This window comes from Octopus bimaculoides, chromosome 19, assembly GCF_046866305.1.
Source record: "Octopus bimaculoides isolate indiv1 chromosome 19, ASM4686630v1, whole genome shotgun sequence".
NCBI lineage: Eukaryota > Metazoa > Mollusca > Cephalopoda > Octopoda > Octopodidae > Octopus > Octopus bimaculoides.
Window position 1 is genome coordinate 45,644,067 of NC_142946.1, and position 17,500 is coordinate 45,661,566.

Consider the following 17,500-nt stretch of genomic DNA (forward strand, 5'->3'; position numbering starts at 1 on the left):
AACCTGGAACCATGTGGTTGGTAAGCAAGCTACTTACCACACAGCCACATATATATATATATGTATGTATGTAATTATAATTAAGTGTATCTTAATTACCATCATGCTAGAGATAGCAGTCAAAACTTGACTAAAACCACATCAAATATTCATACAGCACCAAGAGAGAAGACAAAGAGACAAAATAAACTAGCAAAAATTATTGGATAATTCCGGATTTCTAGCTTTGCATAAGAAATGCTTCGTCAGTGAAATATACATTCATTTGATATTATAGGTTAGGCACAAGAGGCCAGATGTGGCCGATTTGAACATAAAACAGGCAAAATATCTCAATCCAAATATGGCCAGTTTAAATGTTGGAGAGTTAGTTTATTGTTAGGTTTAAGTGTTACCAAAAATACAATTACAGCTAATTACATATTCTCTTTCTCTCTCTCCCTTTCTCTCTTCTTCTCTCATACTATTAAACTGAATAATAAAAAGACCTTTCTTTTCATCAATCTTGAATGATATACTTTCTTTCTTTTTTTCTTTTTCTATTTTATTCTTTACTCTGTGTGTGTGTGTGAGAGAGAGAGTATGGTGTGTGGGGTGCCTCATTCCATTAGGGTCCAAACATAATTGCCATTGATTCTCCTCTGGCTACTAAATAAATCAGGTCACTTAAGCCATCGATGTTTGGATTTATTTCAGAGCAAAGAGTTTCCTGATGGCCCTCATCATATTTGGCCATTATTTCCAAACATGGGTGGGGAGACAGTAATTCCATTGATCTCTGTATTGATTGATTTTGCTATTGTCACCTCTATTTTCTGGTTTTCTCTTACATTGTCATTCTTAGTTAATGAGTGATTAATCTATTGTGGTGTATATTTTATTTATTGTTGTTTTTATTATTTCCTTTTCTCAGTATTGTTGGTCACGGCTGAGATGTTTGCTGTTCTATTTACATAAGCATTACCATTGTAACTCTTCCATTACCATATTTCTTTGAAAAATTACTACCTTTGTTTCGATTAATTTTTTTTTAAGAGTGAAGAATTTACTAAAATAACTTTGGCATTACTAACCTGGTATTTGGAACATAAATTAACAAGCAATTCTGACGGAATGTTTATTTAGATCACTTTAACCCTTTTGTTATCATATTTCTGTAGAAACACTGCTGCTTTTGTTTCAGCTTTGAGAACAATGAAGAGTTTAGTAAAATAAGTTTATCATTATAGATGCAGGAGAGGGTGTGTGATAAGAAGCTACCCAACCACATGGATCCGGGTTCAATCCCCAATGTGTGGCACCTTGGGCAAGTGTGTTCTGCTATAGCCTCAGGCCGACCAAACGATCAACAACGACAACTTCGATACCATACCATCTCGATTTTCAATGTGTTTTCAGACAGGATGGTCACAAGTGGAATTACTTTGATCAAAGACCTGCTAGATCAGATGTCATCTCGAGCTAAACAACAACAGCAACAACAACAACAACATCATTATCGTCCTCCCTCACCATCAATATGCGATTCTCTTCCGGCAAAGTAAACTTCATCTGAAACATTTAGACTTAAAACAAAACGCAATACTTTTTCTTTTTTTTTTTAAGCATAAACTGAATTAAAAACATTATTTAATTAATTTTCTTACAATTAACTCCTCACTTGATTAAATCAATAAAAACCTCTAACAACTCCAATCACAGAATAACGACAGAAACAGTTTAATCAAATGTACAAACAAACACAAACATTATAATTAGCACTTGTAACAGTGGCGGTGGCAGTGGTAATAGTAATAGTAGTAGTAGTAGTAGTAGTAATAGTAATAGTGGTGGTGGCTAGTGGCAGTGGCAGCAGTGGTAGTGGTGATGGTAGTAGTTAGTAATAGTAGTAGCAGTAGTAGTAGTTAGTAGTAGTAATGGTGATGATGGTAGCGGCATCAGCAGCGGTGATGGTAGTGGTGGTGATGATAGTGTTGGTAGCCCCAGGTCAGCCCTTATCAAGCACTAATGATCAAAGGTGTATCAGTGTCATGACCACCCACCCTGAATAACCAAGTTCGCACCCTCCGATATAAGACAGCATAGCGGGATTTAAGTGAGGTTTGCCAGCCATTTCAGACAGGTCTTATATTTTTTACATATCTCAGTCATTAATTAAACTGTGCTCATGCTGCAGCAACGCCTTCAACTTTTAATCGACCGAATATACCCCGGTATTTTTTTCTAAATTTTTTTAAAGTCTGGTACTTTTTCTGTTGGTCCCTTTTCGCTTTTACCTCACAATCGTAAGCTCAACACTCTAACTTGTCACCACTTCATGCTTTTAATTTTGTGCATGCACATTGTTTGGTTTTGGTTTTGTCGACTACACAGTATCGTAGGGTCAGCTGGGCACTGCCTGTGAGAAAAACAGCACCATGATGCAATTCACTCTGCCAGAAATTTGGAAATGGCATGTTGTACTGCTTGGCATTTATGCCAGAAGCTCCAATATGAACATTTCAGAGTGTTTGGATGATGGTGGTAGTGATGGTGTTGGCAACATGTGGTGGAGGTAGTAGTAGTGGTGGTGGTGGTGGTGGTGGTGGTGGTGGCGGTGGCAGTGTTGTTGTTGTTGATGATGGTGGTAGTAGTGGCGGTGGTGGTATTACTAGTAGTGGTGGTGTTGGTGGTGGTGGTAAAAGCAGTAGCGGTGGAGGAGGTGGAGGTGGTGGTGGTGGTGACTGCAGCGGTAACAGCAGCAACGGTCCTTATACAGATTATTCACTGTTTAAAAGAAAATCTTAAAAAACAAAAAAACAAAAAAAAAAACCTAATCAAAACAACAACAACAACAACAACGTTTTACCACATGATTTATAGAATTTTGTTCCAGTTCAAGGGTTAAACAAAGTTTTCGAAATGTGGTTTTGACACGTTTAAATTGTCTGCAAAGTTGGTGTGTTTATCGTTTGCAATTGGTAGGAAAGCAATTAGCAAACTGCTGATAGGTGGAGGCAAAGAAAATTTGGCATCCTGATGGGAGGGGGGGAGGCGGTGGGGGGGGGGGACAGGGAAATGTCAGGGAGATAAAAAATAACGAGATTCACACTGAAACCAAAGAGAGGAATTTAATACAATCCCTCCACTGAACTTGCTTGAAACGGTCCGGGTGGTGGGGGGGGGGGGTTGGCGGGGCTCAGTCAGGTCGGAAAATAGAGATTTATTGTGTAAAGAAATACGGCATAACAAATAAAGGCTAGGAGGAGGAGTGGGAGGAGAGAGAGAGAGAGAGAGAGAGAGAGAGAGAGAGAGAGAGAGGGATAAGGTAGTGCGGAATCTTTTAACAAAGGCTAAGCACTAGAATTTATCAAGAAACTATAGGCTTACAACGCCAAGTAAATGATAGGTAAACAATAATAATAATAATAATAATAACAATTAACTCTTTTATTGGCCTCACGGGCTAAAACTAGAAAAGCACTCGGAGAGCACAGACCTCCGCCAAGCAGTTCATTTCCACCCATATACACGCATAGTGAAAATCGACCAATTTCCCAAACTAACGCTGGCAAAAGTCAAAGACTACGATCACCACATTCAGTTTTTTTTTTACACAGTTGAAAATCCATTATCTAATATTCATGGGACCAAAATTGTTGAAGATTTTTGATTTTTTTCTAATTTCGGAGTCATTTATTAAAAAAGAAAAAAAAAAATTGCATTTACAAAATCCATCCAGCGGTTCTTGAGATATCTTGTCCACGGATAAACAAACAAACAAACAAACAAACACAACTGAAAACAATACCTGCACCTTCGCTAAGGTGGAGGTAATAATGATAATAATAATAATAATAATAATAATAATAATAATAATAATAATAATAATAATTCTTTTATTCTTTTACTTGCTTCAGTCCTTTGACTGCAGCCATGCTGCAGAGCCGCCTTTTGGTCGAGCAAATTGACCCCAGAGCTTATTCTTTGTAAGCCTAGTACTTATGTTATTGGTCTCTTTTGCCAAACCGCTAAGTTACGGGAATGTAAAAGCACCAGCATTGATTGTCAAGCGATGTTGGGGGGACAAACACAGACACACAAACATATACACACACACACACACACACATATATATATATCTATATATATATATATATATATATATACGATGGGCTTCTTCCAGTTTCTGTCTACCAAATCCACTCACAAGGCTTTGGTCGGCCCCAGGCTATAGTAGAAGACACTTGCCTAAGGTGCCACGCAGTCGGACTGAACCCAGGACCATATGGTTGGTAAGTAAGCTACTTACCACACACCCACTCCTGCGCCTAATAATAATAATAATAATAATAATAATAATAATACTCCTTTCCATTATGGGCGCAAGACAAAACATTTTGGGTAAGAGGACTAGAAAGAATAAGTGGCAAAGCCAGCCTTGACAGAATTTGAACTCAGAACGTAAAGTCAAATCACATGCCACAAAGCCTTTTGTCTCGTGTGCAAATGATTCTGCCAAAGAGCTTTTATTTCTTCAATATTGGCAGATGCAGGATGGGGAGGGGGGGGCTCAAAATACTACTAATAATGATGATGATGATGAAGATGATGATATTAAGGTAACAAAAACGATAACAAAACAATAATAATGAATTCTTTCTCAGTCCTTAAATTATCGAACTAATTAGAACGGGGGGGGGGGGTGAAAAGAAAAGAAAAGAAAAGAAATTAAATGCAGGCCATTCAAAGGATTAAAACCAATGAGAAGAGAATACAAGCCAGACATGAAGGGACAACCACTGACAGATCCACTTGTCATAAGGGTAGATATGTATGTGTTTTTTTTTTGTGTGTGTGTATATATATATATATATATATATATATATATGTGTGATAAATGCAAGAGAAAAAAATGTATGTGCGTGCATGTGTATACACACAAGTACACATTTATAGAAACATTCATATATTCACATACGTGCATATATATATATATATATATATATATATATATATATATATATATATATATATATATATATATGTATGTATGTATGTATGTATCCACACACACGAATACACACACAAACATATATATACAGAGAGAGCAAGCGAGAGTGAGAGAAAGATGGTGAGGATGGATGACTGATCAGTGTGAAAAAGTAAAAAAAAATAAACATGCATGCATCATAATACCATCTTGGTTACAGCATGTGCACTAACCTAACAGCAGCTGCAGAAACTTCCCTCCCCCATCCCCCACCCCGTACACACAGCCCACACGCACAACCGCAAACACACACACACACAGGTACACAAACACACTTCCTCCAATACCGTGGCGATGTTTCACGCGAAAGGTCATTATCGAACTCCTCCCTTTCTCCACCCCGCCACCAACCCCACCACCGCCGCTGCCACCCTCTCACCGAAGAAAATGCAACCTGCAATTTATTTGGCTTCCTGTGTAATAAATGGGACTTTTATTTCAGTAGGGAGTAGAAAGGGGCAGTAAGGGACCAGCTGTGGTTGTTGTTGTTGAGGGAACATACTTATTGAAAAATGGAACCGTCACATCACTACATGTTATGTTAGGGGTATAGCATATCTCTGTGAGGCATGCCACATGGGTGCATGGATGTGTTTGTATATGTGAGCAGGTACAGGTAGCATTGCGTACATGGGTGTGCATGCATGTGTGTATGCGTGTGTATGTATATGTACTTAGGAATAAGGGTTCGTACGTGTACGTATGTAAATGCGTGTGTGTGTGTGTGTGTTAGTACAAGTGTTCAGTGTCTGTATGTATGCGAATGTATGAGGAGTGCATATGTACATGTAAGTATGCGTTTGATATCTACATGCATGCGAATGTGTGTAAGTGTATGCGTATGTGTGTGTACGTAAACATAAGTGTTCGTATTTGTATGACTGTGTGTATGTGAGTATATGTTCACACTTGTGTGTGTGTGTGTGTGTGTGTAAGCATGTGTTCATATTTATACTTATGAGAATGTGTGTGTAAGATAAGTTACGCATGAGTGTGTGCATAAATATTTGTTGGTATTTCTATGTATGCGAATATGTATGTACATAAGAATGCGTTCACATTTGCATGTGAAGTTGTGTGTATATGTATGTAAGTCTATGTGTTGATATTTGTATATATGTGTGTATGTGTGTGTGTGTGATTAAACTCATGAACATTATTCAACCCCCCCCCCAAAAAAAAAAAACGTTGCAGTGCAAAAACACAGAACAGAAATTTTAAACTAATAATTTTCTTCTTTTTTTTACCCATAATTTTTTTTCTTTTATACATTATTATTATTATCGTAAACGTGAAAAAAATATTTTGGAAATCTCAAAATAGTGAACAATTTTTTTTCCTTTACCCTTATTTTGTTATATTATTATCATTATCATCATCATCATTATTATTATTATCATTATTATTAACATCATCATTATTATTATTATTATTATTATTAAATGTGAAAAATATTTTGTAAAACTCAAAATAGTGAACTATTTTTCTTTCACTTTACGTTCTTATAAATTATCATCATTATTATTATTATTATTATTATTATTATTAAATGTGAAAAAAATATTTTGAAAAACTCAAAATAAGGATTATATTTATTTCCAGTTTTTATTTTTCATTTTTTTTTTTTTTTTTTTTTTTTACTATTTTCATTACCTCTTTTTTCCTTTTTTATTAAGAAATAATTTATGCAATTTTGTATTTCTAAATAGGTTTGCAATTGCAAACAAAATCCTGCCTAATTCTCTGTTTAGCACTGAACATTCTCTCAAATTTTTTCAGCTCGCAGAAGACAGTATTTTCATTATTAATATTATTATTATTATTATTGTTGTTAACGTGTATTTAGCACACATACACACATACACAATCCAGATGGATGGATGGATGGATGGATGACATACAAAATCTGAAATGTGAAAAATCTTGCAATTCTACGCTTCCACACAAAAGTTTGTAGCTAAATAAGAAATAAGGAACCCTACAAGATATATATTTACCCATAACTTCATATATACAAATATATATATATATGTATATATATGCTTGTATATATATATATATATATGTGTACTTATATGTACACACACATACACACAGACATACACATATACATACACATATATATATATATATGTATATATATATATATATATATATATATATATATATATATATATTTCTATATATATATATATGTACACATATAGAGACCGAGAGAGAGATGGGGAGAATGGTAGCAAAACGAAGAGAAGTAAAAGAAAAATTGAAGAAATTTTTAAAAGCATTCAAAGCCATTTATATTGTTCTTTCGAAGCAATTTTAAAAATGGTTGTAGTTTTAGTGTGAAGCACGGTTGTGAAAGGTGATAATGACATTACGTCATGCTTGTTGTTGTTGCTGTTGTTGTTGACAGCAGTAGTAGCAGAGATGGTGATAAAGGTAGCTGTGATGATAGTAGCATAAAACGTCTGGCTTCCCCCCCCCCCGCCTCACCACTCCAGTTCCTTCCCTCCCACCCGACTCTCCAAGTTTTGTTTTCATGGCAAATAACATCAGATTTACATTTGTTTCACACCTTAACAAATCATTATTGACGCCAGATTTCAAAACATTAACAGACCAAAATTTCTCGAGAAACAAAAACCGAAATAAATACAGGAAATGTTCCATTCTGTCTAAACCAAAAACACAGTGCCAGAAAAAATGGAAAAAAAAAAATTGGATTAGAATGTAAGGCAAAAATGTATATCACTCCAAGAAGCATACAAATGGGACAAAGTGTTGGAGTTCTTTTAATTTATTTATGTTTTTGTAAAATGTTTTTTTTTTATATTTGTGTCTCCGCAATGTAAAATTTTTGGTAAAGCATTAATTTTAAGTAGGAGTCAAATGTAACTTTTATGAGACAAACATAAAATAAAAAAAAAAAAACATGCTGATGAGAGAAGAGAATGTGGGTTTTTATAGAGTAATAATATTTTTGTGCAAAAACCGATATTAATTCAGACAAACCGAAGAATACGAAGAGTATCAGAGAACTGAAAATTTGTGGGTTTTGGAAAAAGTTTAATTTTTTAAAATTTTATTCATATATATATATATATATATATATATATAGATATGCGCAGCTATACATAATATGATACATAATGCCTGATATATATACATATATATATGCACATATATATATACATATTATATATATGTATATATATATGTGTGTGTGTGTATATATATATGTATATATATGCGGAAGGAATTCAGTAAAAATGTTTGCAGTATAAGATAATTTGGAAATGCTTGAGGAAATTAAGAAGTGTATATGTTAAGAATTTTCTAATCCAGAATATTAGTACTGAGATTTTTGTTTCTTTTTTTTATTCTTTATTTCATTTGTTTTTTTTTTTTTTGTTTTTTTTGTTACAAAATGAAGAATATGTATGTGTTATCGAGTTCAAATGAAGCTGTGAGCTAATATTACTCTGAAATATTTTAATACAGTTTGCCTCACAACAAAAAAAAAACCACAATATGTCTTTCAGTCTGTATTTTGTTTTTGAGGAGAAGAGACAGGCGTAGGGTCAACAAGTGCTTACGACACACAGAGGGAGAACATATTTGATACCATATTTATCAACTAATATGAAGAAACCTATATATGAATGAATGATTATCTGCAGCTAAGAAATTACCATTTTTGGTACTAAAGACAACTGAATACAGAGGAGAAATTCTTGCTAGTAAAGTTTTGAAGAGACGAAAAGACTGAAGAAGAAGCAAAAAGATGGCAATGCAAGACCTGGCAACTCAAGGGAAGACCACCACCCACCCTGCCATGCATCGATGCCCAAGACTATTCCATTCCTGACTTGGCCTTCTGAGCCATGTCAGGTTTAAGCATCATAGAGGCACCAGATGAATCAAACTCATATTCGTTTATGTTTCAATCACCCGCTTATCAATGACAAACTTATTTTACTAAATTCTTTGTTATTTTCAAAATTAATTGAAACAAAGGCTGAGTAATTCTTTTGGATTATGGTAACCAAAGGATTAAATATTGTAAGACTCTATCAGCCTTCTTTGAATTCCACGTGTCTAACACTCACAAACATGCTGACAAAATCAAAAAACAACACACCTCCCATGACTTTCAGGAACAATTTTTCCATGCCCAGAATTGCTGAAGCATGGAATAAACTACCTGAATCAATTGTTAGCTGTCAAGACACTACATCCTTCAAAACTTCCACGCTTCCTGAAATTCACCAACAGTACACCTGATGCCACCCCCACCTCCGTTTCTTCTTCTTGCTTGTTTTTTTTTTTATAGACTTTTTCACTGTTCCCTTCCTGGTTTCAAAACAGTTAATATTTTTGTAGTTCAAAATTTGCGATTTATGACATAAAATGTCTTCTAGAATTAGCCAGAGCTAATAATGACAAACTTTAATTACTAAATATTGTTAAACTCACCTCTGCAAATGCAATGTATATAAGCAATTCACTTTAAATACAATGGACAACCGACAGTGAGACTGTTTTTAGCAGATCCCTAAATGGGGCTCATGGCAGGCATTGGGTTCATTTATGTTCCAGCCCCCAGCTTAATAACAGCAAGATTGTTTTACAAAATTCTCCGTTAATTTCAAAATTAAATGAATCAAAGACAGTGTATTCAAATGGAAATATGGCAACAAAACAGTTAATGCTCTTAGAAAGTTTGTGATTAACCAATAGAACTCCTCGCATATCCTGTTTAGTTCAAGTAAGAACAAGACCGCATAAATTCCTTTCTAGTGCGCCTAAAACAAACAAAAGCCCAGCGTAATCTCACCAGTTAACATCTTACCCATCACAAAACCACCCCTCATGGGAGCTCACTTAGCATCATATAGAATATTTTTCCTCTTACAATTTTCAAACTTTTAACAACCAGTTTCTTAGAAATTTCATTGAGTACAGCAGGACTGATTTATGAATCTGATTAAAGTTTATCCAAAGATTGTTTGATTTAAACCCAACGGAAGTAACAGCTATCAATCAAATCCACAGAAAACCCCTCCTCTTGGCACTCGGTAACCCTAAACATATACAGCTTCAGGTAATCAGTTATTTCCTGCACCTAGAATCACATGACTTAAGATTAAGTCTTTGCAGTTTCTAACATAAATTTTGCCAGTTTATCTGTGAGCCACTCCAGACATATGACAGTTCAGAAACTATACATACATACATACGTATATTCTCATTCACACACACTTGTAAATATATATATATATATATATATATATATATATATATGTATAAATATACACACAATATATATTAAACACAGGAACACATACTCACATATACATATATGTGTGTGTGTGTGTGTATACACACATGTATGTAGATGTATATATACAAACACACATTTATATATGCATACATGCATACACATAGATACACAAACACACACATATATATATGTAGGTGTATATACATGCATACATGTGTGTGTATGTGTGTGTGCATATATATGTGAGTGTATGTATATAAATGTGTGTGTATGTGTGTGCGTGTGCATATATATGTGAGTGTATGTATATACATATGTGTGTACGTGTGTGTGTGTGCACGTGTATATATATATATATATATATGTGAGTGTAATATATATATAAGTCAGTAAATAGTGGGGTTGTGTTAACTGCACGTGGAGAAATAATAGGAAAATGAAAAATAATAATAAGGCAGAATGCTAAACTGGAAGCATATTTTAATAAAGATTTCTAACCGGCTTTCATTGCATGGCAAATTATCAAGAAGAGGGAGAATGAAAATGTTTTTTACAAAGAAGTACAAAATGAAGAAAATAATATATAAAAAAATAAATATACCAATACATTATATTGTCTTTGAGCTTTTGAAGTTCAATGGTAATTCATGTATATAATGGTTGGAAAAATAAGGATGCATGAGAATTAAGAGTTGTGTTAGGTTTAAAAAAAGAGAAAAGGTGCTAAAAGTTTGTGTTAAGCAGGAAGTGTGGTGTCGAAACAGGAAGTGTGTGTAAGGGGAGACAAATCTTTTTAGTTGGAGTTATGAACTCTTTGTCAACAGACATAAACTTCCTGTTGAAAAAGAGTTCATAACTCCAACTAAAAAGATTTGTCTCCCCTTACACACACTTCCTGTTTTGACATCACACTTCCTGCTTAACACGAACTTTTAGCACCTTTTCTCTTTTTTTAAAGCTAACACAACTCTTAATTCTCATGCATCCTTATTTTTCCAACCATTATATACATGGATTACCATTGAACTTCAAAAGCTCAAAGACAATATAATGTATTGGTATATTTATTTTTTTATATATTATTTTCTTCATTTTGTACTTCTTTGTAAAAAACATTTTCATTCTCCCTCTTCTTGAAAATTTGCTATGCAATCAAAGCCGGTTAGAAATCTTTATTAAAATATGCTTCCAGTTTAGCATTCTGCCTTATTATTATTTTTCATTTTCCTATACATAAATATATATATATATATATATATATATATATATATATATATATATATATATATTACTAGTAAGCAAGAAAGCAAGCCATCTCCTGACTCTGAAAACCCTTATCAAAACTACACTAAATTACAAAAACCCAACCAATTACTAAAGAAAACAAAATTCAAAGAAACAAAACACGCAAGTCGTTAAAATAATTAATTAGATTCTAGGCATTCATTTTTACCGTTTGCGTATAAATATCACTGATAAGAATTTATCAAATGAGAATAAACCGTAAACACCAAATTATCTTTCTCCTCTCAATAGAACCATAGAAAGAAAAAAACAACAATTAGAAGTGAATTAGATATCTAATGAAAGTACATTTAACGAATTACTGTAAATTGTATTTAGTTTTCAATGGTGGTAGTTTTCTATTTCTTGAATGGAATTTATGACACTAGAAATCTATCACGAATTTTTCTTATATTTGTTGATGGCATCAAAGGTATCTTTGAATTTATCCCACACATCCGGAGTCAATGACATCTCATCATATTTAGTTTTGTTTTATGATGTTCGTTTTGTTTGTTTGTTTGTTTGTTTGTTTTTCCAAAGTAGACAACCGTGTCATTGTAGTTGGCGAAAATATCTTAACAATTTATACAAACATTACATCTCAACTCCCACCTTAATATCTAATTTAACCCTTTCGTATTCAAACTAGTCAGATCCGGCCAAAATGTTTTGAAATTCTCTGTGTTTCTTTCAATTATTTTAAATATAACAAAGAATTTAGTAAAATAACTTAGTTATCATTCAGCTAGCATCAGGAACATAAATGGTGACTAAGGTTTGGTGGAAGATTTTAATTGAAAACTTATGAAAACAAGACATTTGTACTCAGAGCTAGAGCTGGTTTCAGCCGGGTTGGTATCAAAAGGGTTAAGAGGCTGGATGAATCAAAAGTCACCCATTTAACTAACTTTGTAGTTGGAACAACAAACCAAGTATTAAAACAAAATGTTTTGTTTTGTTTTCTTTTTTTTTTTTAAACAAACCAATGAGAAATGATCCTTACCTTTTTCATCATGCTTTGATCGGACAGCGAGTGTGTCATTACTAAGTGATACGGTGACTTGGGTCAATAACTCAGATTTGAGTCCAGGAAATTTTATGGGACTTAGTACTCTCCCATCATAGGAAAGTATGCTCAGGTTAGCACCATCAGCTAGCAAGAAATACCTGCAAGAGAAAATCTTACTTGAGAATATCATCGCCACCACCACCATAATCACCACCACCACCAACACCACCACCACCACCACAAACACCACCATCATCATTTAACATCTATGCTCCATGTTGACATGGACATGACAGTTTGAGAGGATATGATGGGCCCAAGGATGCTCAAGTGTTTGTTTGACATGGTTGCTATGTCCCAAGGTGCCAGAAAGTGGGACAGAACCTAGAACCATGTGGTTGGAAAGCAAGCTTCTTACCACATAGCCATGTATTTTTGTTATATATATATATACACACACACACACATGTTGTTGCTGTATCCCATTTTAGAAAGCAGGGGGGGAAAAAAAACCATATTTGTGCCTTGACTGCAAAAAAGTTAAAGCTAATTTATAATACCACCTTTCATAGCTTAAGACTGGTCTGTATACCACTGCATGTAAAACAGCATGTAGCATAAACCAGTGTGTGTGAGTGCGTATATATATATATACATACACATATATATATATATATATATATATATATATATATATATATATGTATATATTACAAATTAAAAGAGTAAAGGAATTATCAATTTATTAATTAATAAATCAATTAATAATTTTTACCAAGCCCTGGGCTTGGTAAAAATTATATATATATATATAAACCACTGTATGATTAATATTGCACAGCATTCATTGATTTTCATTGTTTTTTTATCAAAGCTTTTAGATTCTCTTTGCTGAGATATCCATTAGATAAATAACGAAACCAAGAATTGGGCTAAATGCAACACAACTTAGATATTCCATTGTAGATGGAATAGAAATTTTCACAGAGGGATAAGTAGATCAGGCAGGCTTTCATCTGTTGTGGTCTCATAGCAGGAATACTGAACACTGAAATGATTTTTGGATGTGTGGTAAGAAGCTTGGAGTCGATTCAAGCAACTAAAAATTCTTCAAGATGGTGCCTCAACATGGCCACAGTCTAATGATTGAAATAAGTAAAAGATAGAGAAAGAAAAGAACACAAATCTTTCTAGCATTGCATTACTCTTAGAGAAAAAAAAACAATAAAAGATGAACCCTTTTGGCATAAAGTCTCCTGCTTCAACACGACACCTCCACTCAGTCGAGAAGTCTTGTGAGCTTACAGGTTGACCACTCAAGTGCTGGAATCATGAAGGAAGCACCCAGTACCCTCTGTAAGTGATTGGCATTATGATTGGCAGTCACTCTCTCTTTCTCTCTCTTTCTTTTTCTTTCTTTCTCACTCACTCTCACATACACACTATCTATCTATCTATCTATCTATATCTCTCTCTCTCTCTCTCTATCTATCTAGCTATTTATCTATCTATCTATCTGTTTACTTATCTATCTATCTATCTATCCATTTTTTCTATTTATCTACCTATATAGGTACCTCTTTCTCTTTCTCTCTCTCTCTCTCTCTTTCCATCTCTGAATCTACCTATCATCTATCTATCTATATAGCTGTCACTCTTTCTTTCTCTTTGTCTTTCCATCTATCTATCTACCTATCTGTCTATCTGTCTGTCTACCTATCTATCTAGTTGCCAAGCTCTTTTTCCCTCTGTTTCTCTATATGACAACCTTTCTCTCTTTTCCCCTCTCTCTATCCCCCTCTCTCTCTCTCTCATAAAGAGTACACAGAACCACAGAACCAAACATCTCTCAGACACAACATAAATACTAAGGAACCATTATATAGCTCCAAGCTACCTTATTAATTCCATGTACACAACAAAACCTCCATTAATCCACCACCACCACCTAACGAATGCCACTCATTTCATTTCCTTATTTAGTCAAAATAAAGCAAAGGTCAATTAGTTCAGTTTTTTTTGGGGGGGGGGTTTGTTTGTTTGGTTAGAATTTTTTTTCCTCTCTTTTCCACCAAATATTTCCCCCATCGGCACAAGAACTGACTCTGCTTCTCTGACGAAAACAGAAGGAAATGTCTCTCTACCAAGAAAGTTATTTTGGAAAACAGAAAGTGCAATCATAGACCTAGGAGATGGCTGCCACCATCACCACCATCAACATCACCATCAACATCACCATCCTCATCATCAGCATCACTACCACCATCGTCATCACTGCCACCACCACCACCACCACCATCACTAGGCTTACAAAGAATAAGTCGATTTGCTCAACTAAAGGCGGTGCTCCAGCATGGCCGCAGTCAAATGACTGAAACAAATAAAAGAATAAAAGAATAAAATGTAATATAGAAATTAATATTATTAATTAATACCAATTTGAACCAGTGGTCAGCATACACAAAAAACGTCTGAGGACTGTGAATTATATTTGAGTACCAATAACAGGAAAGACCACTAAGTGGATCCCTTGTATGCTAAAAATAGATGTCAAACTGTCTTACCACGAAATATGTGCTCTCAAATTAGCAAGACGCTAGAAGTTTATGAGCTAGACAAATGAAAAGAAATAAATACAGAACTTAATTAACTGCTATGTTTATTTCTTTTCATTTGTCTAGCTCATAAACATCTAGTACCTTGCCAATTTGACATCTATTTTTAGCATACGAGGGACCCAATTAGTGGTCTCTCCTCTTATTTATATTTAAATGTAATATAGAATTAATTAGTGTAAAGTAAAAAGTCACCATCAGATCCAAGAACCAGCAGTCTTCGGCACAATATCAATAAAACGGGTTACTATGAGAGTCAAAGAAGCAACATAGAAGCAGCATCGGTTACATAGAACTGAGATGCAAGAATGGTCGTGTGGTTAAGAAGTTTGCTTCCGGTGATGGTGGTGGTGTTGGTGTTGGTGGTGGTGTGATAATGATGATGGTAGTACTGATAACGATGGCAATGATGATGATGCTGGTGATGACAATGAAGATAATACTAAAGATGACGATGATGATAGTAAAAATATTGATGATGAAGATGATGATGAAGAAGAAGACGATGATGATGTAAAACAAACAGAAAAAAACAGATTATAAGACAATTTTATTATAATTTCTAAGTTAAGAATAACCGCTATCTCGTTATTTATTTTATTTTATTTTATTTTATTTTATTTAATCTTAATTATTTTATTGCTGTTCATTGGACAGTAATTTAACAACTGAATGATTATGCTAAGATTATTAATTGCTCGCTAACGACAATGATTAATCCTTTTTTATCTTAAGCAGATGATAGTAAGCTGTAAAATATTTTGTCAAACAAGAGAGTTTCACATAGGTCTTTGTGTGGTTTGAACCTGTGATGTTACAATTGATAAATCTTCCACCTTCGCTTGTCTGGCAGCAGAACTTATTATTAATAAAAGGCAAATATCTCCTGATGGAACATATCTAGCTGTATCAATTTCAATTAACATCTCACCAATCAAATATTAGGCTAGACAACAACGACAACGATGATGATGATGATGATGATGGAAAGAGTAGAAGAAAACAAGAAGAAGAAGAAGAAGAAGAAGAAGAAGAAGAAGAAGAAGAAGAAGGATGTGAAGAAGAAGAAGAAGAAGAAGGAGGAGGAGGAGGAGGAGGAGAAGAAGAAGAAGGAGGAGGAGAAGAAGAAGAAGGAGGAGAAGAAGAAGAAGAAGGAGGAGAAGAAGAAGAAGAAGAAAAAGAAGAAGAATGAAAGAAGAAGAAGAAGAAGAGGTGGAGAAGAAATTAAAGGAGAAGAAGAACAACAACAACAAGAGTGAGAAATACAAAATACAAAAAGCCAAAAACAGAAGAAGAGAAAATTTTAAAGATAGAAATGAAAGAAAAAAAAATGGTAAAACAAAATTTAAAAATTACTTCTCTGCTTGGACAATCAGTGATACGCAACCATCTTTTAGATCAAATATTATTGGTGTGTTCCAGTTCTTGGTACTGAGAAGTAAACACAGAACAGAGAGAGAGAGAGGGTAAGAATTACATACGCATCTTGTTTGGTAAAATGTCAGAGGCGAATTTCACTCTCAATAATTCAAAGGTAACAGAATAATTAAATTCTCTATTAGCAGGAAAAAAAAAAAACAGAAAAAAAAGAAAAGAAAAATTGAAGGAAAAAGAAAGAAAAAAAATGAAAACAAGAAGCAAAAAAAAAAAAAAAACATATCGAAACGAAATAAACTATAAATTAAAATCAGATAGTTAATGAAATCACGTTGATAACATTGATGGAGAACAAAACTAGCCTCCACCCCCCACCCGCCAAATATTAAAAAAAAAAAAAACAAATAAAAAAAAATAAAAAATATATATATATATTAATTGTATTGCATTAAAATTTCTAAAATTGTTTATATGTAAGATAGAAACATAAATTAAAGGCATATACGTTTGGAATATTAATTAATATAAACTAATTAAACACAGAGACATTTTTTGTTTTGTTTTGTTTTGGTTTTTGTTTTTGTTTTGTTTTTTTTATTTATTTCTCATCATTTAATATGCTATAATTAGCTGTTACCTCAAACCAACGGAAGATAAAACGCTGGCCTCCTCGATAAACACACAACCAAAGCAAGACAATGAGTTTGGAGGAGGAGGAGTAGGAGGAGAAGAAGAATATGAAGAAAGTCATAATAATGATAATAATAATAATAATAATAATAATAATAACAAATAATAATAATGATGATGATGATGATAATAATAATAATAATAATGATAGTAATAATAATAATGATAATAATAATAATGATAATAGGGAGAGTAGACAAACAAGA

The 17,500-nt window shown here is 33.7% G+C and overlaps 1 protein-coding gene across 1 annotated transcript in view; it reads right to left on the reverse strand.

The window, feature by feature from the left end:
• The window catches only part of LOC106881077 (intraflagellar transport protein 80 homolog), a 297,928-nt gene that overhangs the window by 206,161 nt on the left and 74,267 nt on the right, over positions 1-17,500 (reverse strand). Inside the window, exons 10-11 of the mRNA XM_089337528.1 lie at positions 16,584-16,658; positions 12,607-12,770 (exon numbers count right to left, since the gene is read on the reverse strand). Of these exons, the coding sequence (XP_089193654.1) occupies positions 12,607-12,770; positions 16,584-16,658 (239 nt within the window). The remainder of the gene's footprint in view (positions 1-12,606; positions 12,771-16,583; positions 16,659-17,500) is intronic.